At 43.9% G+C, this 26,388-nt stretch overlaps 4 protein-coding genes across 5 annotated transcripts in view; all 4 read right to left on the minus strand.

Annotated features, from left to right (window-relative positions):
- The window catches only part of tent5ba (terminal nucleotidyltransferase 5ba), a 55,856-nt gene that overhangs the window by 15,442 nt on the left and 14,026 nt on the right, over nucleotides 1–26,388 (minus strand). The window lies entirely within an intron of this gene.
- On the minus strand, nucleotides 1,255–6,864 carry zdhhc18a (zDHHC palmitoyltransferase 18a). Its single transcript, XM_072460557.1, has 9 exons — nucleotides 6,272–6,864; nucleotides 6,026–6,186; nucleotides 5,619–5,768; nucleotides 5,224–5,361; nucleotides 5,090–5,141; nucleotides 4,701–4,803; nucleotides 4,519–4,631; nucleotides 3,968–4,073; nucleotides 1,255–2,861 (listed from the first exon to the last, which is right to left on the minus strand). The coding sequence occupies exons 1-9, from the start codon at nucleotides 6,505–6,507 to the stop codon at nucleotides 2,529–2,531; spliced, it is 1,392 nt and encodes a 463-aa protein (XP_072316658.1). The 5' UTR covers nucleotides 6,508–6,864; the 3' UTR covers nucleotides 1,255–2,528.
- Nucleotides 7,525–10,181, minus strand: pigv (phosphatidylinositol glycan anchor biosynthesis, class V). Its single transcript, XM_072460270.1, has 3 exons — nucleotides 9,865–10,181; nucleotides 7,976–9,142; nucleotides 7,525–7,899 (listed from the first exon to the last, which is right to left on the minus strand). The coding sequence occupies exons 1-3, from the start codon at nucleotides 9,931–9,933 to the stop codon at nucleotides 7,612–7,614; spliced, it is 1,524 nt and encodes a 507-aa protein (XP_072316371.1). The 5' UTR covers nucleotides 9,934–10,181; the 3' UTR covers nucleotides 7,525–7,611.
- On the minus strand, nucleotides 10,422–24,722 carry arid1aa (AT-rich interaction domain 1Aa). Of its 2 annotated transcripts, none has more exons than XM_072460269.1 (20): nucleotides 23,459–24,722; nucleotides 21,375–21,590; nucleotides 20,750–21,298; nucleotides 20,548–20,643; nucleotides 19,880–20,120; nucleotides 19,537–19,626; nucleotides 19,278–19,448; nucleotides 18,009–18,315; nucleotides 17,557–17,702; nucleotides 16,982–17,067; nucleotides 16,685–16,894; nucleotides 16,404–16,608; nucleotides 16,115–16,250; nucleotides 15,661–15,830; nucleotides 15,413–15,572; nucleotides 15,181–15,306; nucleotides 14,669–14,759; nucleotides 13,760–14,588; nucleotides 13,542–13,672; nucleotides 10,422–13,465 (listed from the first exon to the last, which is right to left on the minus strand). In XM_072460269.1, exons 1-20 carry the CDS (start codon nucleotides 24,401–24,403, stop codon nucleotides 11,624–11,626), a joined length of 6,747 nt encoding a protein of 2,248 aa, XP_072316370.1. In that variant the 5' UTR covers nucleotides 24,404–24,722; the 3' UTR covers nucleotides 10,422–11,623. The 2 variants fall into 2 exon arrangements, with proteins under 2 accessions (XP_072316370.1, XP_072316369.1); XM_072460268.1 differs by having other exon boundaries at nucleotides 16,115–16,268.

Below are 26,388 nucleotides of genomic sequence, written 5' to 3' on the forward strand. Positions count from 1 at the left end.
TCTATTTTTTTTTTTTAATGTCAAATAAAATATCACTTTTCCGTCAAACATAGGCTATTGGGGCCGAATTAAAACATGCCGAGGGCCACATCTTGTGTGGCGGGCTGGATTATAACGACAAACGGGCCGTATGTGGCCCGCAGGCCATAGTTTACCCACCCCTGATCTAGAAGCTTTGTGTCACCATATTTTAATAATTTGGTTGATTATAATACATTTAAAATATTAGATTCTTAGATTTAAGATTAAATCTACAATAGAAATAATTTGATTTGTAAAATAATGAACAAAAGTATATATTGAACACAACACGCAACCCTGAATGACAAAGTGTATTAAAACTATAAACACCTTATTGACTTATTAAATTGCTGTGTGAGCTCTTTGTGCTGGTATTTTGATCAGGCATCATGTGGTTCAGTTTGTTTTAAGGTTGGACTGGTAACTACAGGAATGTTCTGTTCACCTCACTAAGAACCATCATGTCATCTCATTCATTCAAGTCCTAGTTTGCTCAAATTGATGAGTAATGAGGAAACAACTTGTGAGTTTGACACACACAAACTGCAAAATAAACAGGAACAACTTTGATGAATCAGAAAAGAACGGCCCGTCACTGACATCAACCACGGTCACTTTGTCCACTGATGTAGGCATTCTCAAGTTGTTTTTTAAGTGAATTAGGTGTTGTTGGTTCAAGCTAGTTTTAAACGTGGTCAGTGTGTTGTGTCACAGCCCTCGTGCTCTCTCCGGGTCTGGATGACCCTGTAGTAGAACACCTGCCCTTACCTCCACAAGTTAAAAAGGCGTTGTTTGTTGTATGTTTGTTTTTGTTGTTTTGTTTATTTAAAATAAATAGTAAGAAAAGACTAACCTGTGCACTATCTTTGAGGGTCTACAAGGGTTAGACCGAAGTACATGAGTATAGGCTACTTTATAGAGCAGACCGCAGTCACATAAACTGAGCAACTTCAAACTCAACCTAATTCAAACTGAAGCTGTCTCTAGAACGTTTGGAGTACAAAGGACATGGAGGGCCCTTATGAGGTTAACAATGTTCTTAGCACATTTATGCTTTTAAAACACAATGGAATAAGTTACTGTTTAATTTGTGCTCATAACCTATCAATTTAGACAAGAACATTTAATTATCCTTTACCTGTGATTGAATCCTAAGTGAGTTGGTATGTACAATCTTATACAACTTTAGAGGCTTAGATCTGATGGTGAACATGACAAAGCGAGAACCAGAGAAAAAAAATAAAACATGTTTATTTTTCAGTTACATTCTACAAAACTGTTTTAGCACAAGGACTGCTTGTACTTTAGACCAAACTTCTAAAGGCGTCCGGATTGTGTAAAATAATGTAAAAGTGGTTCTTTTTAAATTTACCACGAAAAGGTAAATTCAAATATGTGATAAAAAATAATATATATAACACTGATAGACTTTTTAACATTAAAACTTCTTAAGTATTAGTGTCGTTAGTGTCAAGTCGCCATTTTTAATTAGCGACCTCTAGTGGTCACAACTGAGTCTTTCAAGTGGATCATGTTTGTGCATGAGAAGGTCAAAGACTCAGGAACTTGAGCTGTGCCACATGTGCAGCGGCCTCTTCAGCCTCAAACATTTTAGATTCAAGTCCATAACAATTTGAACCAGCTCTCCTTTTGTACTAAGAAGAGAGATATATATAAAATATATATATATATATTATATATATATATATTATATATATAAAATAATAAAGAAATGGGTACATCCAACAAAGTGAAACATACTGCAAACCATCATCCAGCAGGCATCAGCAAAAGAAAAAAAAACGTGGGGAAACAATATGATGTCACAATGTTTCACATAGAACATTTCAATATTATCCTCAACTACACAACCAATGATTTCTGAGGCTAGACAAGAGAGCGTTCAAAGACCTCACACAAAGTTCACTCTTTCACCTACAGCACAGCACAGCCACTTACGGAGTCCTGAATAACATGAGTGATGTGTGTCTTGAGCGGAGATATTTGCATAATTTAGCGTTGTCTGGATTTATAGCTTCACATTGAGTAAAGATCTGGGCACAAGTACAATGTTAAACTATACTGCTGATTTGTGCTGATAGTTTCACTAAGATTATAAATTCTGTGCCTAAGATATTGCCCCACTAACGCACTGGACAGATATGGTCAATATACAACACTTTAGAATCACTCACAAACGTGAACTCCCCTATGACACCTCGGTGACAGAAAACCAAGCCAGCAAGGATTTTTTACACTGTTGTTGGGTTTCAAACCAATGACATCTTAACTTTCTAAGGCTCCTCTTAGTTTAAATGAAAACAGACAATTACTTTGGTCAATGTGCGGCATATTGTGGACAATTGATCATGTAAAATTAGCAGTCAACATTTGTAAATGTGTGGGATATTTCTTATGATTTACCATAAAACTGGTACAGGCCTTCTGGCTCCTGACCTTCTGGATGGAACGTCATCCCATTTAAACGTCTGAAAACCACCAATTACTTAGGGAAGCGAGATGAACCCATCTTCCTGTGTGTCACTCAGAGCCAAGCTGGCTCGGGGCACTGCAGGGGAAGGTGATGCCAAACGGAAAGCTGGGTTGATGGAGTGCAAAGAGTCCGTCCTGCTCCTGCCAAAGACGGAGGGACTGCAGGGACTGTCCACATACTCAGCATTATCGCGACGCGGGCACACACTGGGACTTCGGGACGGTCTAATGGAGCCAGATACCTCCAGGCCCAAAGGAGAGGTCTTTGGAGGTCCAGCCGGACACACAGCAGGAAAGTCTGAGGAGTGCAGCATCCTCTCCAGCATGTCCTTAGGGCTCTCCGTGCACTAAAACAAAAGCAAAAAATGTTTTTTTCAAAATAATAATAATATTAAATTAGGAAAGATCAAAATGTGGCGGTGCACATGAGTGCTGCTGATAGAGAAAATGGATGAAAGGTAATGTGTTAAAGTGACTCAAAACAAGAAAACAGATTTTTGTGCAAGAAGCACACAAAGTTGACTCAGTTATTGCATGCACAAGAATCCAATCAAATGTCACTGAAGCAAGTTTCAGAAACACAGTGACTGTTAAAGTGGAAGTGGTAAAGCATGCACGGAACAAAACTGCCCAAATCACACCGTTAGTGTAAATGTGTCACATGTAAACATGTCAATACAATTAATTGTGCAGTTAGTATGGTACTTAATCCAAACCTAGCAACAACAAAAAGTGATTAATGAAGGCCAAGTCGATGAGAGCTGGTGAGAAGTGATTGTTGAATCCTTCTCTTACCATAAACCACAGGCAGGTGCTTTCAGGCTGTGCAGGACACAGAAAAGTCCTGACAATTCTCCTCCTGGAGAGTGAACGAATACAGTACACGCAGCATTAAGTCCTCCATCGTACACAACTCTGTGGGTTAAGTCAAAACATCCAAATACCAGAATGCGGTGCAAAATATAAAAGTTTATTTAATAGATAAATGGTTTTGTTTATTTAAAATAAATTCAAGAAGAAAGAAATTGTCACATTATAAAACACAAATAAACTAAGTCACATGCCAATAGTCAAATGCCACATACAATAATTACTGTTTCTGTCATTTGCTTGATACACCTGAAGCACACCCAGTTGCACAGTAAACAATGTACAGCAACCACTCACAAACTTACCATCAAATCATTTCTCTGATGTGCATGACTGGAAAGTACTTTAAAAAACACTTTAAGGGTGGTTTTAACATTTCAACACTCATTTAGTACCAACCAAGAGTACATTTTACCATTGAGCACTATGCTCATAAAACAATTCCCAAAGAAATGATAATATGACGAAAATAATAATATTTCTTGTTCACAAACTACAGGTTAGCAGGATGACAGGTGAGGGATGGAGGGTGCTGGAACAAGCTCACACTGACGCTACGAGGCGATAGAACAGTTCCTCCTACCATGTTTGTGTCATTCTTGGCTGTAAATGGAGGCAGCTCGATCTCTGAAGTAGAAGCAGCTTTGGCTGCCTCGTCAGGAGGCACAAAACCTCGCCTGTCGATCAAACTAGGAATAAAAAGGAAAAGGAACGTAAACAAAAGGGTTTAAAGACAGTAGACGAGTCCAACTTCACAAGGAGCAGGTCACTAATAAATAATAAAACATAATACTATTGTCTCTACCATCAGTGATAATGCAGATGCTGAATGTACGCATGTATGTTATAATTTCATTATATTTTTTGTGTGGTCACAGTAGCTTGGTCATCCTGATGTAGACAAAACAGTTCTTTTGTGGCTCAATAGCAACAGCAAACATAATAAAGTGATGAGGTCACAAATAGTAATTATATTGTTATATAAATGATATGTGGATTGAGTTACCCATTTACAAAATTAGATGAATCTTTACAGAGTGGCTAAAAAAACAATTAACTCTTGTTAAAGCTATTTTGATTTCTGCCAACCAATACAAGAAGAACTGCTAAAACATTGTTAAACTTTTGCCTTGCCTGGGAGGCATAGGGCCACATAGTGCCGCACAGCAGTTTTTGATGATGCTGTTGTAAGTGTACGGGTTCCCAGAATCCTCTGCACCTCGTTTACTCGACCAAGAGCCCTTAATCTGCAGGAACAGAAACACAATGGTCAGAGCCATGTTTTTTTACTCCACGATAATTACATGGGCACTTACATCTTCATTTGTCGTAAGGTTGGAGGCCACTAAGTATGTATGGAACCCGGACAGGCCCAAAATAGACCAAACAGAAAAGAAACAAATACCCAATTCAACAACAGTGGACAAAAGGTTAAGGACCAGTAAAACCAGATTAGAGAGGATACTGTAACTATGATGCAGTTGAAGAGTAAATGAAAAACAAAAAGTCCAAGGAGCCACTGACGTCAGGGCAAAAATACTGCTGAAAGACAAGTGCCTACTGCACTGTAGTTAAACTTTGATCCTGTTAAGTGGCTTAGGACGAAGCGGCGCACAACACGGTAGCTTCTGATACTCCTGACTTTGAGACATTAAAACATGTTACTTTTCTACAGCTGTCATGACTTAACCTTGTTAAAAGATATCTGGCAGGAGTCTCCTGAATGGCTTGAATAAGGCTTTTACCAGAGTGGCAACCTGAAAGAAAGCAAACAATCAAAGGTCCTGAATAAATAGTATCATGCACACCTATTCAGTGAGTACTTGACTGAATACTTACGCAGGGTAAGGTGTGTGATGACGCAGCCAAATATAAAAGATGTCAGAAAAGACAGGGAGATGATGAAACTGTAGAAAAAGCGGTAATTGCGTTTGCCAACACAGTTTCCAACCCAAGGGCAGTGATGGTCAAATCGCTCTGAGGGTCATAACACAAAATGGTCCAGATGAGACAAACATTCAAATAAAGTCAAATAAAAGTACTGTTTTCCTATTATTACTCCGTCCGGTGCTTGAGATGAAATAACAACGAAAAACAATCCTTACAGCTTCTTTTCATATGGTATTGCTGGTGAGTAGTTAAGCATTCAAATTAAAAAGTATCATATGTGTGGTTTATTTCACATTTGAAGAAGGTTGTTTGCTTACTTCACAATGTATGCGCCTGTTGCTTACCGACACAGTTGTCACACAGACTGCAATGCGAAGTCCGAGGCGGCCGGAACATTTTACATGTAAAGCAATATTTGAGCTTTACCACCTGCTGGTTAATGAGGATCTCCTTAGTCCGGGGAGGGGGTCGATATGAAGAGGATCCTGAGGAATCTTAAAATAGAGAGGAATGTCACTGGGGTGTATGACGTCCACAACAACCACAACAACACCGTGCACACACAAAAACGGTCAAAGAAAAAAAAAAAAGGTCCATCAACATGTAGGTTTAGAAAGTTTACCCTGTGCACTATAGAAGAACGGGTACAGTTCAGTGCCCCACAACCCCCTCTTGAGGCCGCCCAGATGGCAAAGCTTTCGTACCCCATCTGTCACAGTCTGACCATGCAGGCCCAAACATAATGCCTCACCTATCTGCTTCTCTATGTCTGCCGCTTCATCTGCTGTGGCCCTGGGTAAGATCCCGGGGTCTGTAAAGCTTGTCCTGAGCAGAGACAGGACCGCAAACACACACAGGACGCCCCCAATCACAGGTATGAAGACGGTCAGGTGCTCTACCAGGAAGGGGCAACTGGAAACACACACAAAAACAGAAACATGTCGGGGGTTAAACACAGGATTTGGCAGCACAACGAGCAGAGACGTGCAGCACTCACTCGAACGCAAAGAACAGGCCACAGGTGATCACGATAAGGCCCAGCGTGAGGGGGAGAACGCCGCTGTGACGGGACAAAATCACACGCCCGTTGCAGAAGAAGCGGTTCTTCCCCGGGAACACTTGCCACTTCCTCCGCGGGCGCCGGGCTTTGGTCGCGAGGCGGCTCTGCGCGGCGGACTGCGGGGTCACGGACAGCGCGCGGGGGTCGATCTGCTGGTACTCGCAACTCTTCATCTCCGCTCCGTGGGGGGGTTGGAAGGGGTCGTGGACGAGCGAGCGACGGGCGTCTTGAATGAAAAGTCACGTGGATTACGGACAGCGCGCGGTGTGTTTTGTCGTCGTCTCGGAGATATCATTGGCTTCTCTCATCTTTTAAGTTTTGACGCTCCTGATGCTAACGCTAGCTAGCCACCGAGACAGCAAAGCCACTCTTCGCCGTAATCGCGTTTAATGAGACTCCTCTTCTTCCACGTGGACGCCGCGTCGGTCAACATTGCACGCGGTCGTCAATATGCCCTGAGAGACATTGGGGTTCCGTTTTTTTGCCGTATTTTCCCGGGAGAGTCACGATCACGAAGCGGCGGCGGCGGCTCTCGGTGTTTGCGACGTCTCTCCCGCTGTACGTCACAACCAGACACACGTGACGTAATGCGTGATAGTCAAAACAAAGATGCAACATGATGCCATAAAGAATCACACGCTTGCCGAACCGCTTCAAATCTATTCCGTGTTTTATTGTGCGTGTGATAATGTTGTTGTTGTTGTTGTTGTTGTTTTATGGCAGTTGGCATCCGAGTGTTGCATTACCGCCAGACTTTATTCCTTAGACTTTGTGGCGCATGATCCATGGCGTAAACTGAAATAAAGTCTTAAAGAATAAAGTCTGGCGGTGATGTAACACTTGGATACCAAACGCCATAAAATACCAAAGAAGACTCAATGTCGATGTATGTACAAGACGATGTTTAGATTTTAAAAGGGACGACTAATTTAAGAGTTCTTAAATAAATTAGGCCTACATTAACTTAATAGTGCAAATAGTTTATATACATTTTCTCCTTTACAAACATGCAACATTTCCATACACCCTAAAACCTTCAGTTCCCCTCATTTAGCAATGGCATGTGCAAACTTCAGCAAACAATATTGCTAATATATGTTCATACTATTGTGCTAAGATAAATCTAACCATCCTGTAAACTTACTCAGAACAGCGAATACACAAGTTACTGTGAACAGAAAGATGTAAGGTTTGTTTACATGGTCTACTCTTTGATTTATTGAGAAAACCTAATTGTACTTCAACAGAACAGTGCTGTTTATGTAAAGTTCAGGATATCAAGTCCATGGTAGAAAGTTACAGTGCATGACCAAACCCAACAGCCAATAGGACAGGAAATATCCCAGAATGCCTTTAGTAATGGAAGAGCAGGTTGTAAAGTTTAGCAGTAATGCGATGATGGGGTGCGGGGGCGTGTGCTTGCATCCGTTGTGATGATGGCTGTGCAGCTGAATATTGGGACTGGACGTTTTTCTTCTATGCAGAAGTGGTTCATTGAGCAGTAGTAGATGTGCACTTATCCAAAATGGCACAGGAGAGGAAGAGGCCATGAACCTGGTTAGGACCTAGTAGGAAAAAATAAACCAAATTAGTTGGAGTACAGTACTGCATACAGTATATGTATTTGTAGTATATTCTCACCTGTACATGCATGCACAGTGTTCCAAACACCAGTAATACACTGGAGTGAACAACATACACAAACACCCGGGGGTTGAAAAATCCCGGCATTGGTTTGTCAAGTCTTTTATTTTCACTTGTTTCCCAAAGTCCAAGTCGAAGGGACAATTCTGGATTGGCCTGGACATATGCATATGCTGCCATAATTCCAAGAGTAGCCATGGGTAAGGCCAACATAAAGTTTGGTATTTGCTTGAGTTCAAAGTAGCGGAGAAAACCGACATCCCAATAAACATCTTGAATATGAGAGTACAGCATAGGCAGAGATCTCATACACCAGAGTGGTGGAGGACCATTTTCATCCGGTACTCTGTAGCCTTTTCTTTCAGCGAGAGACAGCAGAGCTGGAGGGATACGCTCCAAGGATAGAGACGGTGTGCAAAACGTCCTATAGCCATAGTATTGGAAAGCTACAAATGGAAGGGCAATAATAGCAGCGCCTAATAAAGAGGTGAACAATAAGCGAATAATGACAAAAATGTAAAGAAAGATTTTGGCATAACCTTTTTTTGTTGTTCGATAAACACGAATCTGGGAAAGTGCGTATAAAGAAGGAAGATAGAGAAGGAATCCTATGTTTACTAGTCCATTGGAGCGTGCTGCTGTGGCAATACTGAGCGCCAAGCAGGCCCTAAGGGTAAATCCTTTCTCCAAAAGATATAATCCCCCAAAGGTGAGCGCTGCAAATAGGCTCTCCGAGTAGCCAGCAGTCATGAAAACATTGGCTGGTGTGATACAGTAGAGGAGACTGGATAGCAGAGCGAGGCGTCTGTCCTGTAAAACCATTCTACCAAGTGCATGCAAGGCCACCGCACTGATCAAGAAGAGAGCTGTGTTTCCAAGAGCGACTGCCACAAGCAATCGTCCACGAACAGTCAGCACGGTGCTCAAGGGCCAAAGTACCGTCTCAGCCAAGCCTCGGAGAATGATCGGGAAGAGGGGGAAAAAGGCAAAATTGTGTTCATACAAGTATCCCCTCTCAGCAATGAAGAGGAAATGTTCAGCATCCCAGCGAGACAGGCCACTAAACAGCCAGTCCACAGTGGCGTCCAGGTACAGGGGCTTCTCCATCCGAGGGGGCCGGAACGCATCGGCTTCATGATCAGGGATGGCAGCATTTAGGACCGCCTTGAGAAGGATAGAGAACAGTGGTCATTCAAAGTTTTGTGAACTTTAAACTGTTAACATTTACACTGGGTTGTATAATTCTAGACTAAGTTAAAAATGTGCAAGATTAACATAATCTTATGTTAAAAGTCAGTTGTTAAAATATCTGTCTGTCTTAAGAGATTTCAAAATCAAAATTCCCACATTTTCTACTTCCTGGCTGACCATGAGCAGCAGATGCGACAAACAATCTACAAATGTTACCTTGCAACCATATTGTAAACAAGGGCCACAATCCATATATATAACAGAATAGTTATTATCGGACAACAAATATGTTTTTATAATGATTCAAAACTGAACTCTGCATTTTTAAATGGAAGGTCGCAGATTTCTTTAGAACTCAGCTATACTTCTTACAATCTTTCAACGTTTACTTAAAAATGTAAGATTTTCTTCACAATCTCCAACTTGAGTGATGTAAAACTATGATAAATATTTACCAAAAGATCTATCCCTCCAAACAATGTTGTTAAAAAAGGAAAAGCTGCCATATGCACTAAGGTACGTAAAGGAGTTCAGATTAGCAGTACGAATTTCTGAAGGATTTATTTCTTCAAAAAATCTCCTTTACGTCTACAAATACAACCCTCTAGAATAGAACGATGCCCCAAGATCAACAAAGGGGCAGCGTAGGCACATCAAAACACCGTAGCAGCAAATCATCACACATTAAGACTTACTTGCAAAATCAACGTAACACATCTCGTTGTTGCGGCAAACTGCAGAACAGCTTTCACATCCATGGTCATTGATTTGTTATACAAAATCCGGAAACGCCGGTTTTGACAGGCCCAAGTCGCATTGTAGCAACTAGAAAACAGTGTGCAGTAGATTCGTCTTCACTGTGACGCATAGCTAGTAAATCTTTAGCTAGACCCACAGAAGAATAACAAAGACACGAGCCTAAAATAGGGAAAACAAAGCAATGCGTCTGGAGTGACCCGCTTCACTGCAGCAGTGGCGTCACTGAAGCAGACGTTCAGTTCCGGTGCAACCACGGCTCACCACTTCAAAATAAAAGACCTGCGACTAATGCACTCAATTCCACGGCAGATGGCGCTCCAAGCCCTTGTACTGTGGAGTCCACTGAGTAAACAGCTGCATTTATTTGAGACTCAAATATATTATGAATTGTTAAGGGAACTTAATTTTAGTTACGATTAAGGAATTAACTATTCTCAAATTTATCATCTTATTCATTGCTTTTTAACATCACACAAACATCAAACAGCTTACGAAGATTTAATGTACATTTATTTTACCACGTGGAACATATAGTATAAAGATTTCATACTGAATAAATGATATTCATTGAGCCAAAAGGGAAGGGGAGGAATTTACATGTCTTAGCTACATAGTTTGAAATACAAATATGCAATCCATGACTGGGAAAATTGTCAAATGTGTTCGATCCAATTTTTTGTTGTACCAGTTTTGAGTCATGTCTGCTGTACTACAGCACTGTGAAGGGTCCAAAAGTGGTCTATTCAGGACTGGAGGCCATGGACCAAACCCTTAGCAGCCTTTATCCCTCACCAATACAAGTGTGAGAATAGTGACACAGACAGAGACAGACACAAAAGAAATGTAATGTACAACATTATATATACACCACAGCAACGCTGTATTTGAAGTTGAAAACCAGTCCTAGAAGGTGACTTTTCATTAGGGTGTCCATACAATCAAGGGATAGATAAGAGGAGGTAAGGGTGTTTTCAGTTCTTGATACTTTGGGGAAGAAAGCCATATTCTGTTGAACACCAAACTAAATAGACCTCAAAACTCTAAAAGAGCTGCATGACCAGCTTTTATGTGAGACGTGTTACAGAATGCTTACACTCAAGAGCAGTATAGTACAGAAAATGTCCTACAATCTACTGCACACTGCACAGGCCTCCTCCACCAAGTTGTATATTGACTGGGCCGACTGGTGAGACTCCAAACTACAGTAACTTCAACCAGTAGGCCACTTGTTAGTCTGCATCACCTCTGAACTTTAACCAGTTGGACTCATTGTACTCTTGAAAAGACAGTTAGGGCACACTGGGTCTCCCAAACTCACTGTAAACGAGACAGCAACTTTGGTTACAGTTTTTGTTTTTCAGCTATTTATTTATTAATTCATTTATTTATCTGTTATAAAAGTACTTTTTCCCCCAAGTGCAGAACAATCTCCAAACTGTAGCGCTTTGCAGTGTCCTCCAGTTGGCAAATGCATTGCAAGTAGTGTCAATATGTGGGCATTTTCTCAGAAGTCAATCACCGCAGCACTGATTTTCATCCTTGGGCAAGGGCAGCCAGTGGAGAGCTCAGTTTGGGGTCTTTATTGTCTTTTATAAATTAAAACAGTCCCTCTCTGCCCTGTTGCTCACACATCAGGTAAGCAGGAAAGAAGGGCAAGGCAAATGCCTGAAAAGGAGCCACAGCTCCCTACAGCTGTCATGACTGGCCAATCAAAAATAGTACATCACAGATAACATGAGAAACCAGTGAGTTCATAAGAGGAGAAACAGAAAGGTCAAGGAGCCGAGACTCATGTAGTGTGAACTCCGAATGGTTCTCGTCCACCTTGGCTAAGGCATGCAGAGCCCGAGCAGCTCGCCGCATCATGTCCGGGCTCGTCGGCTCGAAGTGCATCCCCTGTAGGTGTAGTAAGGAGCTCTGGCTCTGCTGCAGCTGTGTGGCTGCAAGACTGTCCTCAAGAAAACCCAACAGGTTACCCACGCTGCCCTTTTGAAGAGCAATTGCTCTTGCAGCAAGAGTGTCACCCTGGGCCAGGTTTGCTAATAAAACTACAGCCATCTCCCTGCAAACTGCCACCTTCCGGTCACCTATTAGTCTAACCAAGTTGCCAAACAGTTTCTCTAAACGACCGAAGGGTGGAGTGGCCAGAATGAGGTCCACGTTGTTGTCTTGAATGCTGAGTTTGCTTAGTGTCTCCAGAACAAGTCTCTGAGGCGACAAAGCACTATGGGGGCCTAATGTGGGGAATGGGTCCTGGGCCTCGGCTGAGGGGCAGACAGCCCAGTGAAGAAGGCCATCCAACAGGGGCAAACAGATGCTCTCAGAGTAGATTGACAGGTCTAACTGACCTGAGATATTTGCCAGAGTGACCAGTGTGTTTTCTCTGAGCAGTGACAAACAGTCCCACCACCACTCATCCCTTTGGCCCGTTCCCTCGTCTGAATCTTCCTCTTTTTCATACGTAAGCGGAGCCTGTTTTCGCTCAGGATGCCTGTGATGGAGCAGGATTAGACGTCCCAGCATTAGAAGCAGTCCTGAGTGCTTTGACATTTCATGGTCATTGCCTGGAACAAACGATAAGCTTCGAATAATATTTGAAATACAAACGCAGCGTCTCGCCAGTGAATCTTGCCAATTTGTGATGGTGACGAGTGGCCCCTCATCTTTACTGTGAGGCTCATCTTCCAAGATAGTGCCAGTCTGCTTTGATATTTGTGGTAACCCGCGGGTGAGTAAAGAATTTGATTTGTCATTTTCATGTTGACCGTCATGATTTTGAACTGTAGTCATCTCAGAATCTGAGTTAGGATTATCCATGTTGGGGGATGGGTCATCTTTCTCAACATTCTCTGTGGCTGATGCTCGTTTGGGCTCTTCTTCATTTACCTCTCCCATTATACAGTTTTCTCTAAGTTCATCTTCGGGGACTCGCCTCTTCAATAAACTTTGAGGCACAGGTATTCGTTCTCGTGGCTCCAAGAAAGACTTGCGAGGTTCAAAGTGTGTCTGGATGTGTTCAGTAGAGTCTCCACCTCCAGCACTCCAATGAAGTAAGCCACTGTCAAACTCTTGCACTTGGCCCTGATTAATGGACTGGGCAGAGGCAAAAGGGTCTTTCTTTCGTACCACTTTTAGGGGAAATTTGTCAAACTTGCTTGCCTGTTTCGGTCTATCATTTTCAAGTGAAGACTGTATCAAGCTTGCCTGTTCAGACAAAACCTTGCTCTTTGTTTCATCATTTTCAGATTTTTCTTCTTGACCTAAATACTCAAGGCATTGCTGCTTTTCCTCCTCTTTTACATGAACTGGTCCCAAAATGTCCTGTTCCATCTCGTCATCCTCCTCGTCCTCTTCCTCATCCTCCATGTCCTCTGCCTGGACCTCCAATTCTATGTTGTCCAAATCTTCTTTCAAGGCATCAGGATCAAGTAGTGTCCTCTGACCAGGGTCTCCCACCTCATACTCCCGCAGTATGCCAAATATTTCAATGAGGCAGCGTCTGAAAAACTCCACCAGAAGCTCAAGTAGACCAGGCAGCTGAGGAGAATGAAAAGGGCACCATAAGACACACATAAAAACAAACGGTTTGAAGTTGTGCATAAACATTTCTTACCGTATTTAGATCAAATGTAGAAATACTACCGTCATCATACAAGAGGATGTTGATGGTATCTAAGGCCCAAGTACTCTCAGCTAACAGACCCGACTTAAGAGACATCATAACCCTCCATGCTTCGGGGGTTCCTAAAAAGCAATTGCAGAAAGTTAGGGACCAATCATTTATTTTCTCCATGAAAAGTGGCTGGAAATTATACAAAAAACATGACTTGCCTATGTCTTTCATGGTCAGTCTTCTCCGTGGTTTTAGAACAGGCTGCGAGGCTTCTATAGAGCCAGGAGGGAAAGGCATATCTCTTCTGATTAAAGGCGACTGCACTGAAGGGGGCACTATGTGAGATGCAGGAACCGGGGGGCCCGCTTTTTGCATCTTCATGACTCCATGCATGAAGTGACTTTTACTTGGCGATACTCCGCTGTCCATGGTGCGAGGCATAGATGCTGGACTGGAAACCTGTGGAATGTGGTTCTGCACACCCTGAGGCGGCTGATAGCCGGACTGTACAGAGCGAGACAGGGGTTGCCCGGGCCCTGTAGAGCCATAGGGAGGCTGCCGTGGGCCCATCTGTCCACCCCATTGGCCATCGTGATTCATCCTCTGCTCTGATGACATCATATCCTCGGAACGGCTCATACCAGGGTAGCCATGTCCAGGTGGGGGGCCCCCAGGTCCACCCTGCCGGTTTGGGTAGTTTTGGTAGTTCATGTCTCGTGGCCCTTGCCACATGCCACCTTCAGGGCCTGGCTGCATCATTTGAGGTGGCATATTGGGTTGAGCATTGGGCCCTGTGACGCCCTGCATCCGCTCACGGCCGTATGGAAAAGGGAACTGATTGCCTGGACCTGGTGGGCGGCGATCCAAGCCTGGGTAGGGCCCACTACCACCATACTGATTATAAGCCTCCTGCTGTCCTGTAGAGTGGGCAGATGAGCTTCCAGACTGTTGCTGCGGTGGCTGTTGTCCGCTGGGGTAGGGTGCATTGTAGTCAGCTTCATGACGCTTCGACGGAGGGTAACTACCTTCAACAGGACGCTTATAGCTCTGTGTATACAAAGATACAAATGGTTGTCATTAATTTTGAGGATAGTTCACAATATACCAACAATAGTTAAGAAAGTCACCTGTTGTGGGTACATTCCTGGCTGTTGATTGGGGTAAGAGCCAGTAGGGGGTGTTCCCTGTCCAGGATATTGATTACCATAGGAATCATGCCTGCAAACATGTTTCATATAAAATACAACCCAAATCAAATACACATTGTTGGTCGTACTACACTTTCATGTGATTCAGGTAAATTCCAGAGAGAGCGAGAGCGAGAGCGAGAGCGAGAGCGAGAGAGAGAGAGAGAGAGAATTTATAGTCGCCACTTTTAAAACACATGCATGTCTTTAGATGGTGGGAGAAAGCTGGAGAACCCGGAGAGAACTTCCAGTAACACGGGAAAGACTTGCAGATCCAGAAAGATCATGTGATCTTGGTCTGGCCTAGGAATCCCTTATTGGGAGGGGAGAGCTCTAACCGCACTGCTATCACCGTGCACCCGCAACACCATAAATTGATCACAAAAACTAAATTTGTCATTTTTATTTGTTGAATTACATTCCCACAAATTGATTTGTAGAGGATCACCAACCGTGGCTGCTGGGGTGGGAAGCGATTTGGTGAATACATCCCTGCGTCGGCATTGGCAGGCATCATGGAGCTTGGTTGAGATGCACTGGACGCCATGTTGCCCTCTGGGCCAATTCCTTGCTCTGGTCTGTGACACCAAATAATGATTTAGTATTTAACAGACAGACAAATACAATAAAAACAATACAAAGACATTTCAGTAAAGTAAACAGCAAACTTTAAAGTAATCTAACCTCCGGTCATAGCCTGGTCCATACGGGTACTGTGGTCTGGGCCCGATTGGCATGGAGCCCATCGCCCCAGGTGGTCCTCTGTATGGAGCCTGCTGCTGTGGTGGCTGCTGAGGTGCGTCACTGTTCGGGCCCTGGTTCGTAGGTAGAAACTGCTCACCAACTGAATCAAAAACAGATTAAAAAACATAAGTAGCCAAAGAGATAAACTTATTTCAGATAATAAAAACATTTTTTTTTTTAACATTCACCTTTCCGCATGTTACTGAAGGGATCCTTATTAGGCTCGTAGGGCCCCATACGCCCCTGAATGTCTGGATTACCAATACCAGGCTGATAGGCAGAGTTGGGGGTCATGTTCCTCCGTGGGAAAGCAGGGTCACTACTGTCAGAGAAAGGGTCTTGCAGGTTAATGCTGCTCCTAAAATGCAAGTATAAAAAACAGGAAGAATGTTGAATTTATGCAAGTAAATAGACAAAATGGTTTGAAGCAGTCCAAATCTATTCCTCACTTTACTAATGCAGTAAAAGTTAACTAATTTTTCACTTCGAGGAAATTATAAATGTGTTTCACAAGATTACAAGAGGCCAGAGCGGAGTTTGTACTGCATCTGTACTAAGGGCAAGAGAATGTTATACTTAATTACATACCAAAAAAATCTGGCAACGGTCCTTTAATAATGAAAAAACCTATAAATGACCCACCTTGGCCCAGTTGGCATTGGAGGAATTTGTGAGTGAGGAGTGGAGGCTGGCGTGGGAGGCTTTAGGTCTCCGCCCTCTGCCATGGAGCTGCTGGTGGACTGGGGTGTCTGAGGACCCTGAAGAGACCCTGACCCAGCTGTGGAGCAGAGGGACGCTTCAGTTTGAAATAAAGAAAGGGGCAGATATATGATTTTAGTTTGTTAAATTTGATTGGGGCATTTTAGGTGAGCCAATTTTTTTTTTTTAAATCACACAAACACGAGGTGAGTGATTGAAAAGAGACTCGTACCTGGAGAAGGAGGTTGGACTTTAGGGGTTTGATTCTTTTTGTTGTCTGTGAAAATCTCGGGAGGCGGGTCTTCTCCCCGTTCAATTTTGCATTCAAAAGCGTACAGACACTGGATGTATTGTTTTTTCAAAGAACTCGCAGCACTACTCGATGTACCCACACTCAATGAAGTTGCCAGATCACGCCATTTCTTATTCTTGTTAACCTGAATGAAGTATAATGGACAGTTACTTGAAATAATCATGAATTATTTTTACTCTGGTGGCTAACGCTGTATTTACCTGCGTCATGCCTCCAATCTCCTTAACAGACACGTACAATCGGAAAAGGTCCAGTGGTTTGCGTCCAACAGCTGGAAGGTTTGTCATGGGCATTGCCTTTTCTTCAATAAAGGACAGGTAACGATCAACCCACATTTTCCGGTCTGGTTCCGGTCCAAGCTCGTAGAGTCGCGTTATTTTGTCTGAAGTTGTGGTTGATGAATTCGATTTCTGTTTTAGATTAAAAGGGGAAAAAATGATGACGTGATTGTAATACGTTGAGTCAAATCAGCGGAGTAGCACCTGCTGTTACATTACCTTGGACTTTGGCTCTGGTTTTGGTGTTCCACTACCATCTACTTTGTTGTTAATTTTGTTGTTCATCTCAGGACTTGGTACCATACCTACAGTGCATAAAATTAAAAATGCATTATGTTGGTGTGATACATAACAAGGAGGTGTATTGAATAAAACCATACCAGGCAAATCATAATAAAATGTATACTTATTATGCTACGGTAACTAAAGCACTTTTCTCAAAGGGTCATTCAAAGAGCACTATATAACTTTTCACAACCTGTTCGTCTCCATGGGGAGGTTGTCTGGAATGTTCCAAGGTATGTCATTATTAAACTTTTATCTATTGTAAAGAAATTGCCCTGAAAATGATGCATTCTTACTGTGACTAGAATCACCTCTCCAGAGAGCTGACCTGTAACTTGTAAACCTGTAGCTTTTATCTATGGAGATTGAACTTGAATCTTGCTTATAATAATTACAAAACCTTATCAATAGACATTATAATAATTTATATCATTTCTGATGATATCATCGTAATTGTCAAGTACCCCATTACGAAGATCTTTTGCATAAAATGTAATAGCATAACTTACCACTTGAATGATTGGCCATGTTAGGACCCATGGAATAAGGTGATCCTCCTTGAGTATTCATCATTCCCTGCATGTTGTTCATGGCAGGACCGTAGGGGGGACCAGACCCCATCATCCCTTGAGACATGTTGGGGTATCCAGGCATCCTGAATTCAGAGGTTTGACACTTAAGTATATTCATTCACAATTGCTGCGGTTCAGGATACATCACAACATTTTACATTTCTGTAGTGTCTTTTATCGAGTTAAAGGCCTGTGGATGTCTATTGTTATTCAAACTATAAATATACCACAATAATGGACATTGGCTACTATAAATCATCAGGTTTCAAAATGTGCCTTTTTCTTTTGACATCTCATAAGACAATATCATGTAGTTGATACATGAATACTGGAGCCTGCCTAAAGTTTGACATGAAAATTTAGACAACAAAAACAAATGGTGAACCAACCTGTTGTGCATGGAGTTGGTGCCAGGGTGTTGCATGGCGGCTGGGTCCTGGGGCTTTCGGTTCATGCCTGGAGGTGGACACATTCCTGCGCCTACCTGATGCGACATATTTCCCATGGTTGGAGGTATATTGGGGTTCATGTTAGGAGCCATATTGGGGCCATAAGGTCTTGCTCCCATTTGATTTGGAGGCATTCTTCCTGGAGGCATGCTGCCATAGGGTGGGCCCCCAGCTTGTCCCGCCATTGGGCCCATTCCTGGTCCTGGGTAGTTGGTATTGGGTATATAACCAGGCTGCCGTGGATAACCTAGAATACAAAAAGAAGGTTTGGTGCATTTATTAAAGCAATTGAACACAAAAACTGGCATAAAAACTTGATACTTGTACTTCAAAGAAAAATGTATAATGAAGAAAATCTCTAAATTGACTTTTTTGAACCTTTCCTCAAGTACTTTTAGAATGGTCTCACCAGTGATCACCCACGGGGTTCCAGAAGTAACTTTCCCATACAATTTTGCCCATACGCTTGCTCAGGACTAATCAATCAATGTGATAACATTGACGACTACAAGACCTATATTTACATTTTTTTTTCAAACTGTTTCTAAAACTAACTTTATAGCCTACTGTGTTATTAAAACAGCTGAATTTTGAAAATAACCAAGCCATGGACTTTAGTTAATATCACATACCTGCCGTGCAATCAAAAGAGAATTGATCAAAAGCTAAATAGTAAACCAATGTTGTATTATTGAACCACTCCTTTGGTTCTTCTGCAACAAACAATATAGTGAAATTTGACTGACCAAAACTAGTTACACAATGTATATGTACCAATAAAAGTGTTTGTCTGTTAGATTGTGTGAATAAAAGTTATTTTTGCGCCCTTTCTGGATGTCACTGATGATTACTGGTACCTCACACAATTAAAACAAAATCTAGACCACAGCAATACACTGCTGCCAGCAAATAAATGTGTATTTACTTCTCAAATTAAAATTTCAACGTAAAACCAGCATTTAGAAACTGAGCAACAAGCTTTCGTCACAGGCTCTGACAGAAGGCTGTGCTACGTCAGCTGACTCGGCTATAAATAGCTGCAACAGAACAGTCAGAGGAACCAGCAACAACATGGTATGAAGATACACTAGACTCTGGATTTATTTAACACTTAACTGTACCCCGCTGTATATTGTGAATACAAATAACTTTATTAATCAATTACTTTGCCACACCATTCTAATGTAATTAAAAGACATAAGTGCAAACCTTGTGGGCCATACTGTCCTCCAGGTTGTCCATAACCACCCATAGAATTATTCTGCTGATATGGACCCATACCATGATGCATCTGCCCTCCAGACGACTGTCGAGGCGATAGTGCAGAGGCCGACTGAGGGGAGCCGTAAGGAGGCATCTGAGGGTTTCTCTGTATAAAACCTTCAATTGGACACAGGAAAGTAGTTAAGAGTCAGGTCTATAGAAAATACTACTTATAATCAACTCAAGGATAATTAAAGATGTATACCTCTGTCCTGGGCCATGGGAGATTGGCTCATAGCTGGATGTAAGCTTCCATCTGACTGAACACTGGATGGCCTTGGAGGCATTTGAGCACCTGAAACAATAATACATTATATGTAATAATGATCTAATTAATTTAAGATTAACTCGTTCATAATAACTGCAGCACCTTATAACAAAAAGACTCCATAATATAAACAAACCGTTTATACTACCAATACCTAGCCATGTATAGGCACACAGACCACCTCCCAAATCTCTATACCATATACATCTATTGAAGACCACATCTGGATATCATTTAAAAGAAATGCACTTTCAAACACAAAGTGCAATGCTTGCCGCACCTGGCATGTTGGCAGGTGACAGTGGCCCTGTTCGTGGTGTGCTGGCGCTTGCGGGAGAGCCAGCTGGGGACGGTGAAGGACCTCGAATGCCTGGGAGATGGGGTGATGTGTGGGGGGAGAAAGGCGACTGAGCGGGGTTGCTCTGTTCTCCCTGGCTGCTCGACACTCCAGACGTGCTCACACCAGGACTCAGGGCCCCATCGGTCCCTGTAGGCAAGTCATCGATGGACCCTGACAAATCCTAAAATGGTCAAAGCAAATGTGAATTAAATCAGAAAGCATTCAAAGGTCAGAGGCAGAAATGTGGTTCTTTGAGATGGTGTTATTTTCAATTTTCATTTTTGGATGGAATCACAGAAGAAAGGCTGTGACTAATTCTGGAAACACAAGCCCAAAAGCATTTGTCCTTTTAAGACAAACTATTATGCTGCATCAGCATTTAATAGAAGCAGAGCTTTCATATTTAACTTCCCCTTTGCCTCTTGAGTTTGGTTAGTATACAAATAAATAGGCATGACAACGCAACAAAAGTAGAGGTTTAATTCCTCAGCGGGAAATATGTCAGAAATTATCATCATCTTAAAGCTATGCAAAGTTATCACAAAGAGGAAAAATGTATGGCAGAGTGGCCTCTGTATTAACTAAAAACATGGTAAGGTGAAACTTACTGGAAGGCTTGAGGGGCGGCCTTGACTATCATCAGTGCCAGATTTTGGTTGAGACGATGGAGGGACATTAGGCTGAAATGAGTCCTGGGATACCTCCTAAAAAGGCAACATAAGATATGCTTAAGTGCACTTGCAGGAAAACTGTAGTCCAAAGAGAAAAAGCCATAGGTGATAAAAAAAATATTCCAATTGAGGCCAGTACCTGCTGCTGTGGAGGAAAGCGCTGATAAGGTGACTGTTGTGCTTGCTGCTGTGACTGCGGGCCCTGGGGGTATGCAGACTGGTTCTGTGGATGAGGCAGCTGAGGTTGGACCTGCTGTTGCTGCGAGGAGGGCGGCTGAGAGCCTGCCGTGGACGCCGGGTAGTTGGACTGTGATCCAGTAGGAGCTGGTGACGTCTGTGGTTGGCTTTGGCCAGGACCACCCTGTGAATAGGGCGAATGATGGCCGGACTGAGGGGCAGGGGATTGGGAATAAGAAGGCTGAGACTGTGTGGGTCCCTGTGGTGGGCCTGGCAGTGGCCCCTGTGTCTGAGGGGGCATGTGCTGCTGCTGATAGGGCGGCCCTCCCTGTGTGTGAGAGCCAGACGCTGGAGGGTGTTGCTGCCCTGGGTAAGGGGCCTGGCCTGTGGCTTGGCCCGGCTGGGAATAGGGGCTTTGTTGTGAGTGAGGACCTTGGCCAGGCTGGCCATAATAAGGTGTCTGGCTCTGAGAACTATAACCTCCTGGTCCTTGCTGTCCATAGGACCCCATCTGAAAAATAACAATAACATAAATAACAACTCAGAAGCATAGGCACTCAAATTAAAGAAAGACTATGGATTAGTACCTGTCCATACGGCATGCTTCCCATACTTCCCGGGGAACGTCCTTGAATTCCCAGTGGATATCTTTGGGGTCCTGGAGGCCCATACCCCTGGCTAGGGTAACCAGGGCCCGACTGGGGGCCTGTGGGTGCCCCCTGTTGAGACTGCTGCCCATACTGACTTCCTGCTCCGTAGGGCTGTGCCCTCATTTTTCCCATTGGGTCCATGGGACCAGTTGGCTAGACAAAGAGGCAAAAAAATATAACATTACATGATGAAAATTAAAACCACTGGCACAAAATAAATTCCCACGGTCATAACCATTTTTCCCTGGTTCAGTAGTTTAAGAAATACATTTCAAATGGAGGGCACTTTGTTTGAACTTAAACAAATGCAGCTGTGCTTCTGTATTGGGTCAATAAGTCTGTTTGGCACTGAATGAATGACATTAGGAATGAAATATGTTACATTGAGAGCAGAAATCTTTTTTCTAAACCAAGTTATTAACCAGAATCACTGATGCACTGCTGACGACTTGTGCTGAACAACTCTTCGGCCAAGAGTAGATCAGATGACCGATGTGATCCAATGAAGCCAAATAAATAAGGGCAGCGCATGGCTAATCAGCATAAGACAGGGGAAACTCCCACGGCCTTCAGACCTGAAGATTGACTCAATGATTGGCTTGGGGGGAAGAAGGGGGAATTATTTATAATCAAACTTGTGTGGCACTCCAAACGCAGCAGCAGACATATCCTCACAGACAAGGCACCAGTTTACCTAGAACTGCTCTCCTTAAAGCATGTTAAGGATGTAAATAATACCATAAACCTCAGCCGTTCACATTTCCTCAGCAACCATCATAATAATTGTACTGTTCTGAGACAGATGCACGCTGGAAGAAACCATTTCCCTCTCATTGTTACTGTCAATTTAATTTGAGTTAAAATGTATTTATTATGTCTAGGTCTGAAACAATTATAGTATTGTCTATAGTCCACATTAAAATGTCTCAATTAGTGGACCAGTTCTACATTTTCATGTAGAGATTTTTTAAAATAAATTCTACCTAAATCAAAGTTAATATGATGAATTAAGGCTTCTAGATGAATAACATTTACAAATGTATTGGCAAGATAACAATTATTAATATTGTCAACAATTAGTTTAGCAGTCAATTGGTCACTATTATTCAAATGAATCGTTGCAGCGCTAAACATTCTTGCTCATTCAATCACATTCTCAATCGTAAGAAGTCTGGGTGAGAGTATTATTTTACCTTTTATGACCCCATGATGAGTTAATGCTGTTATCACCAGTTGCCCAGCATCACATGTAATTATAAATGGCCATGAGCAGGGCTGAGGAGCCAATCAGATTGGAGCTAGCATGTCAACTCAAGACCAACTACCTCCTGGCTTTGACAGTAGGATTTTACCTCCACAATTCAAATCCCAGAGCAAACTGCACTGTGCATCACTCATCCCGCAGCCTGCTTATCAGAGACGGAAATACCGCTCAAGAAGGAGAAAATACACGCTACAAACCAATCGAAAACGTTTAAATACTTTGCTAGAACCTCTACAAAACACTAACGACCTTTAAATAAATAACTTTATTAGCAACACATTCCTAAAGATCGCTTATCAGAAATGAACACGCCACATACCACGAAGGTAAACATAAAAAACATTCATCTAACATTTACTCAATATATTTTGCACATCAAACCATTACTAACCCACCAAACGTGAGAAGATGTGACCGTGGTGCAACAATATCGCAGGTTACGAGACGAAAAGCCCCTGTCTATGTGCATTATTGCCCCTTTTCAAAGTCGGGCCTTCTCCGCCTCCCCGACGCTTAAACCGCGTTTTCGTCGTCGGGTTTTGGCAAAATATAACATAATCCACCACGGTTAACACGTCGACAAAGCACATTTAGCACAGTTTGTTGTAAAGAAAAACACACACGAGAGGCAGCCATTTTAGAGTCTTTGCGAACTAGTATCAGACAATGGCTGGCCTACAGCGTTATGTAGCGGCTAAGAGGAGGAAGAAGTGGCGAAAAGCTGCAAACAACCCCCGCGTTAATCGTGTGCCTTTACCTGGCTTCTACTGAGCGGCTGCCCGGCACTTCCAGGGCTCATGGGCGACGGGTGATGGCCTCTTTGTTGCCAGCCCGTGCTGCTGCCGCCGTACTGAGCGCTACTGCCAATGTCTGCTCCTTTACCAGCGCCTTCTTGGCCACCGTAGTCGCCGCTGGGGTAGTTCGGATACCCCCGCGTGGAGCTGGGCGACGTCAGCAGCTTGTTCAGGGTCGGCGTCGACGTGGGCTGCGGGTTCCCGATGTTGTATCTCTGGTTGTTGTACGAGCCGGCCATAGCGGCGGGTCCCGGTCCCGCTGCCGCCGCTGCTGCTGCTGCTGCTGGTGCCTTCGCGGACATTCCCCCAGCTGTCGGCGGCGGCGGCGGCGCCTGGTTACTGCGCGGGGAGTTGACGCCGTACGCCTGCCCCGGATACGGAGTCCTGTTCGGGAACGCGCCGTAATTGTACTGGTGGTTCGCGAAGCCGTGCTCGTGCGAGTTGGGCTGATACGGGTCCATCATGTTGCCTTGCTGCGCGACCGGACCCGCCGCAGCTGCCATGCCAGGGCTTTGTTGTCCGCCATGTTGATGAAAAGGCCGAGCGTAGTGCTGCCCGTATCCGTACGACGGCGGCGGAAACGCGGAGCCGTGGTGGTGCACCAAACCCGGGTGGTTGTTCCCCTCTGGTCCTAAAGAGTCATTCTGGTTATTATTGTTGGCTCTGGGCGCGTTCCCGTTGCCGTTCTTCATCTCGGTTTCCCCTCCTCCCCCTGCATTTCCACCGTCGGCCGCGTCCTGCTGCAGATCCCCGCGTCCCGGCGAGCCGCTGCGGTCCAAACCCGGCTGCTTCTTGTCCGGCTGCTTGTCCCCCGGTGCTGACTCCTCTTTGGCTTCTCGATCCGGTCTCTTGAGCTCGGAAGGCGGGCTAGTGTTCAGAGTGGTGGCGCTGGCGACCTGAGCGGCCATGATAACCCCCCCACCTCACTCCCTCTCGGCGAGTCACTCACAATCAAAAGCGAGCATTTGGAATAGAAAGAATTGTTTATAACCGTTTATCCTTGGGTCGGTTCATTCCCGCCCCTTAAACCGGACCAGATCCGGCCGCCATCCCCTGGTTCCGGGTCCGTTTAGGGCTTTGGAAGTGATGGAGGCTCCATACAATGCGTAAAGAGCGACAGAAATTGTTGTGGGAGTTGTGTTACTGAGCCCGGGCAGAGGCAGGGAGCGAGCCCAACCAACACGAGGCTCCGCTACACACAGCCATTTTACTGAGACGCGGCGCGCTGCAAAACACGGGCTGGATCCGGGCCTGCGGGACCCGGACTGTCATCCACGCACGCTGTTTTAGCCTCATCATAGTTTGTGTTTCTTTTCATCCTCTTCATTCGTTGTGATTAAAACCTATTACAAGTTTTTTTTAGCGATTAACGCATGATAGCCCAAAGTATAAAAAAAAGAAATGGGCAACAATTTCACCTTGGGGGAGCTGTGCAATAGGCAATGTCACAGATTGAGTAAAAATAAATAAATAAATGTAATAATACGACAATGTAAATTTGCTACTCAAATAGCACATTTTAATTTAGATTAATAGGCACACTACGGTTTGGCCTCTGCCTACACCATGGGACTAGAGACTGGTGTTATTTTTGATTGATTTGATTTGTTTTAAAGTGCCTCATTGACCAAACAATAAAGGAAGGCATATTCTCTTTAAATTAAGTAATTATGCTGTTATAGACAATAGACTGTACTTATTAAACAACCAACATAAAAATATAACATATGTAACATCATAATTCCGTGTGGAGGTTAAGGATGGTTTTGTTTAATTTATTTAAATGGCACAGCTTGAAAACCTTATGCATTTTCACTAATAATTCTCAAATAATAGCGTGGTAATAAAGACAGGCAACTGCAACACGTTGTATCTTTTCCAGAGCAGAAGGAGGAGGAATTGTCGCAAACAAGCTACATTCCCCCTCACTCTCCTGTCTCCACCTCTCCTCGGTCCCTCTCCTCTCTTCCTCCCTCTCTCTGCCTCCCCCTTCCTCCTGTCTCTCTTCCTCTCTGCCACCCCTTTCCCGTCTGTCTCTCCTCTCCTCTGTGCCTCTCCCTCTCTCTTGTCTCTCCTCTCCATGCCTCCCCATCTCCCCTATGTCTGTCTCTACTCTCCTCTCTGCCTCCCCCTCTCTCTGTGCCTCCCCCTCCTCTGTGACTCACCCTCTCCCCTATATCTGTCTCTACTCTCCTCTCTGCCTCCCCCTCTCTCTGTGCCTCCCCTTCCTCTGCTCTCTCTGTGACTCACCCTCTCCCCTATATCTGTCTCTACTCTCCTCTCTGCCTCCCCCTCTCTCTGTGCCTCCCCTTCCTCTGCTCTCTCTGTGACTCACCCTCTCCCCTATATCTGTCTCTACTCTCCTCTCTGCCTCCCCCTCTCTCTGTGCCTCCCCTTCCTCTGCTCTCTCTGTGACTCACCCTCTCCCCTATATCTGTCTCTACTCTCCTCTCTGCCTCCCCCTCTCTCTGTGCCTCCCCTTCCTCTGCTCTCTCTGTGACTCACCCTCTCCCCTATATCTGTCTCTACTCTCCTCTGCCTCCCCCTCTCCTCTGTGCCTCTCCTCTGCTCTCTCTGTGCCTCCCCCTCTCCTCTGTGCCTCTCCTCTCTCTGTGACTCACCCTCTCCCCTATGTCTGTCTCTACTCTCCTCTCTGTGCCTCCCCCTCTCTCCTCTGTCTGTCTCTCCTCTCTGTGCCTCCTCCTTTATAAGAGCTTTTCTATAAGAGTGTTTTTATACGTTATCTGTTTTTTTTATTATTTACTTCTGTACCTACTTTGTGTTGCAACATTGAAATTTCCCCATTGTGGGACAAATAAAGGCTTATCTTATCTTTGCCCTCCTCTCTCCTCTGTCCGTCTCTACTCTCCTCTCTGTGCCTCCCCCCTCTCCT

The sequence above is a fragment of the Eucyclogobius newberryi genome, unplaced genomic scaffold (assembly GCF_026437365.1).
Source record: "Eucyclogobius newberryi isolate DKJ021-1_F unplaced genomic scaffold, fEucNew1.0.hap1 SCAF_3, whole genome shotgun sequence".
NCBI classification, from domain to species: Eukaryota; Metazoa; Chordata; class Actinopteri; order Gobiiformes; family Gobiidae; genus Eucyclogobius; species Eucyclogobius newberryi.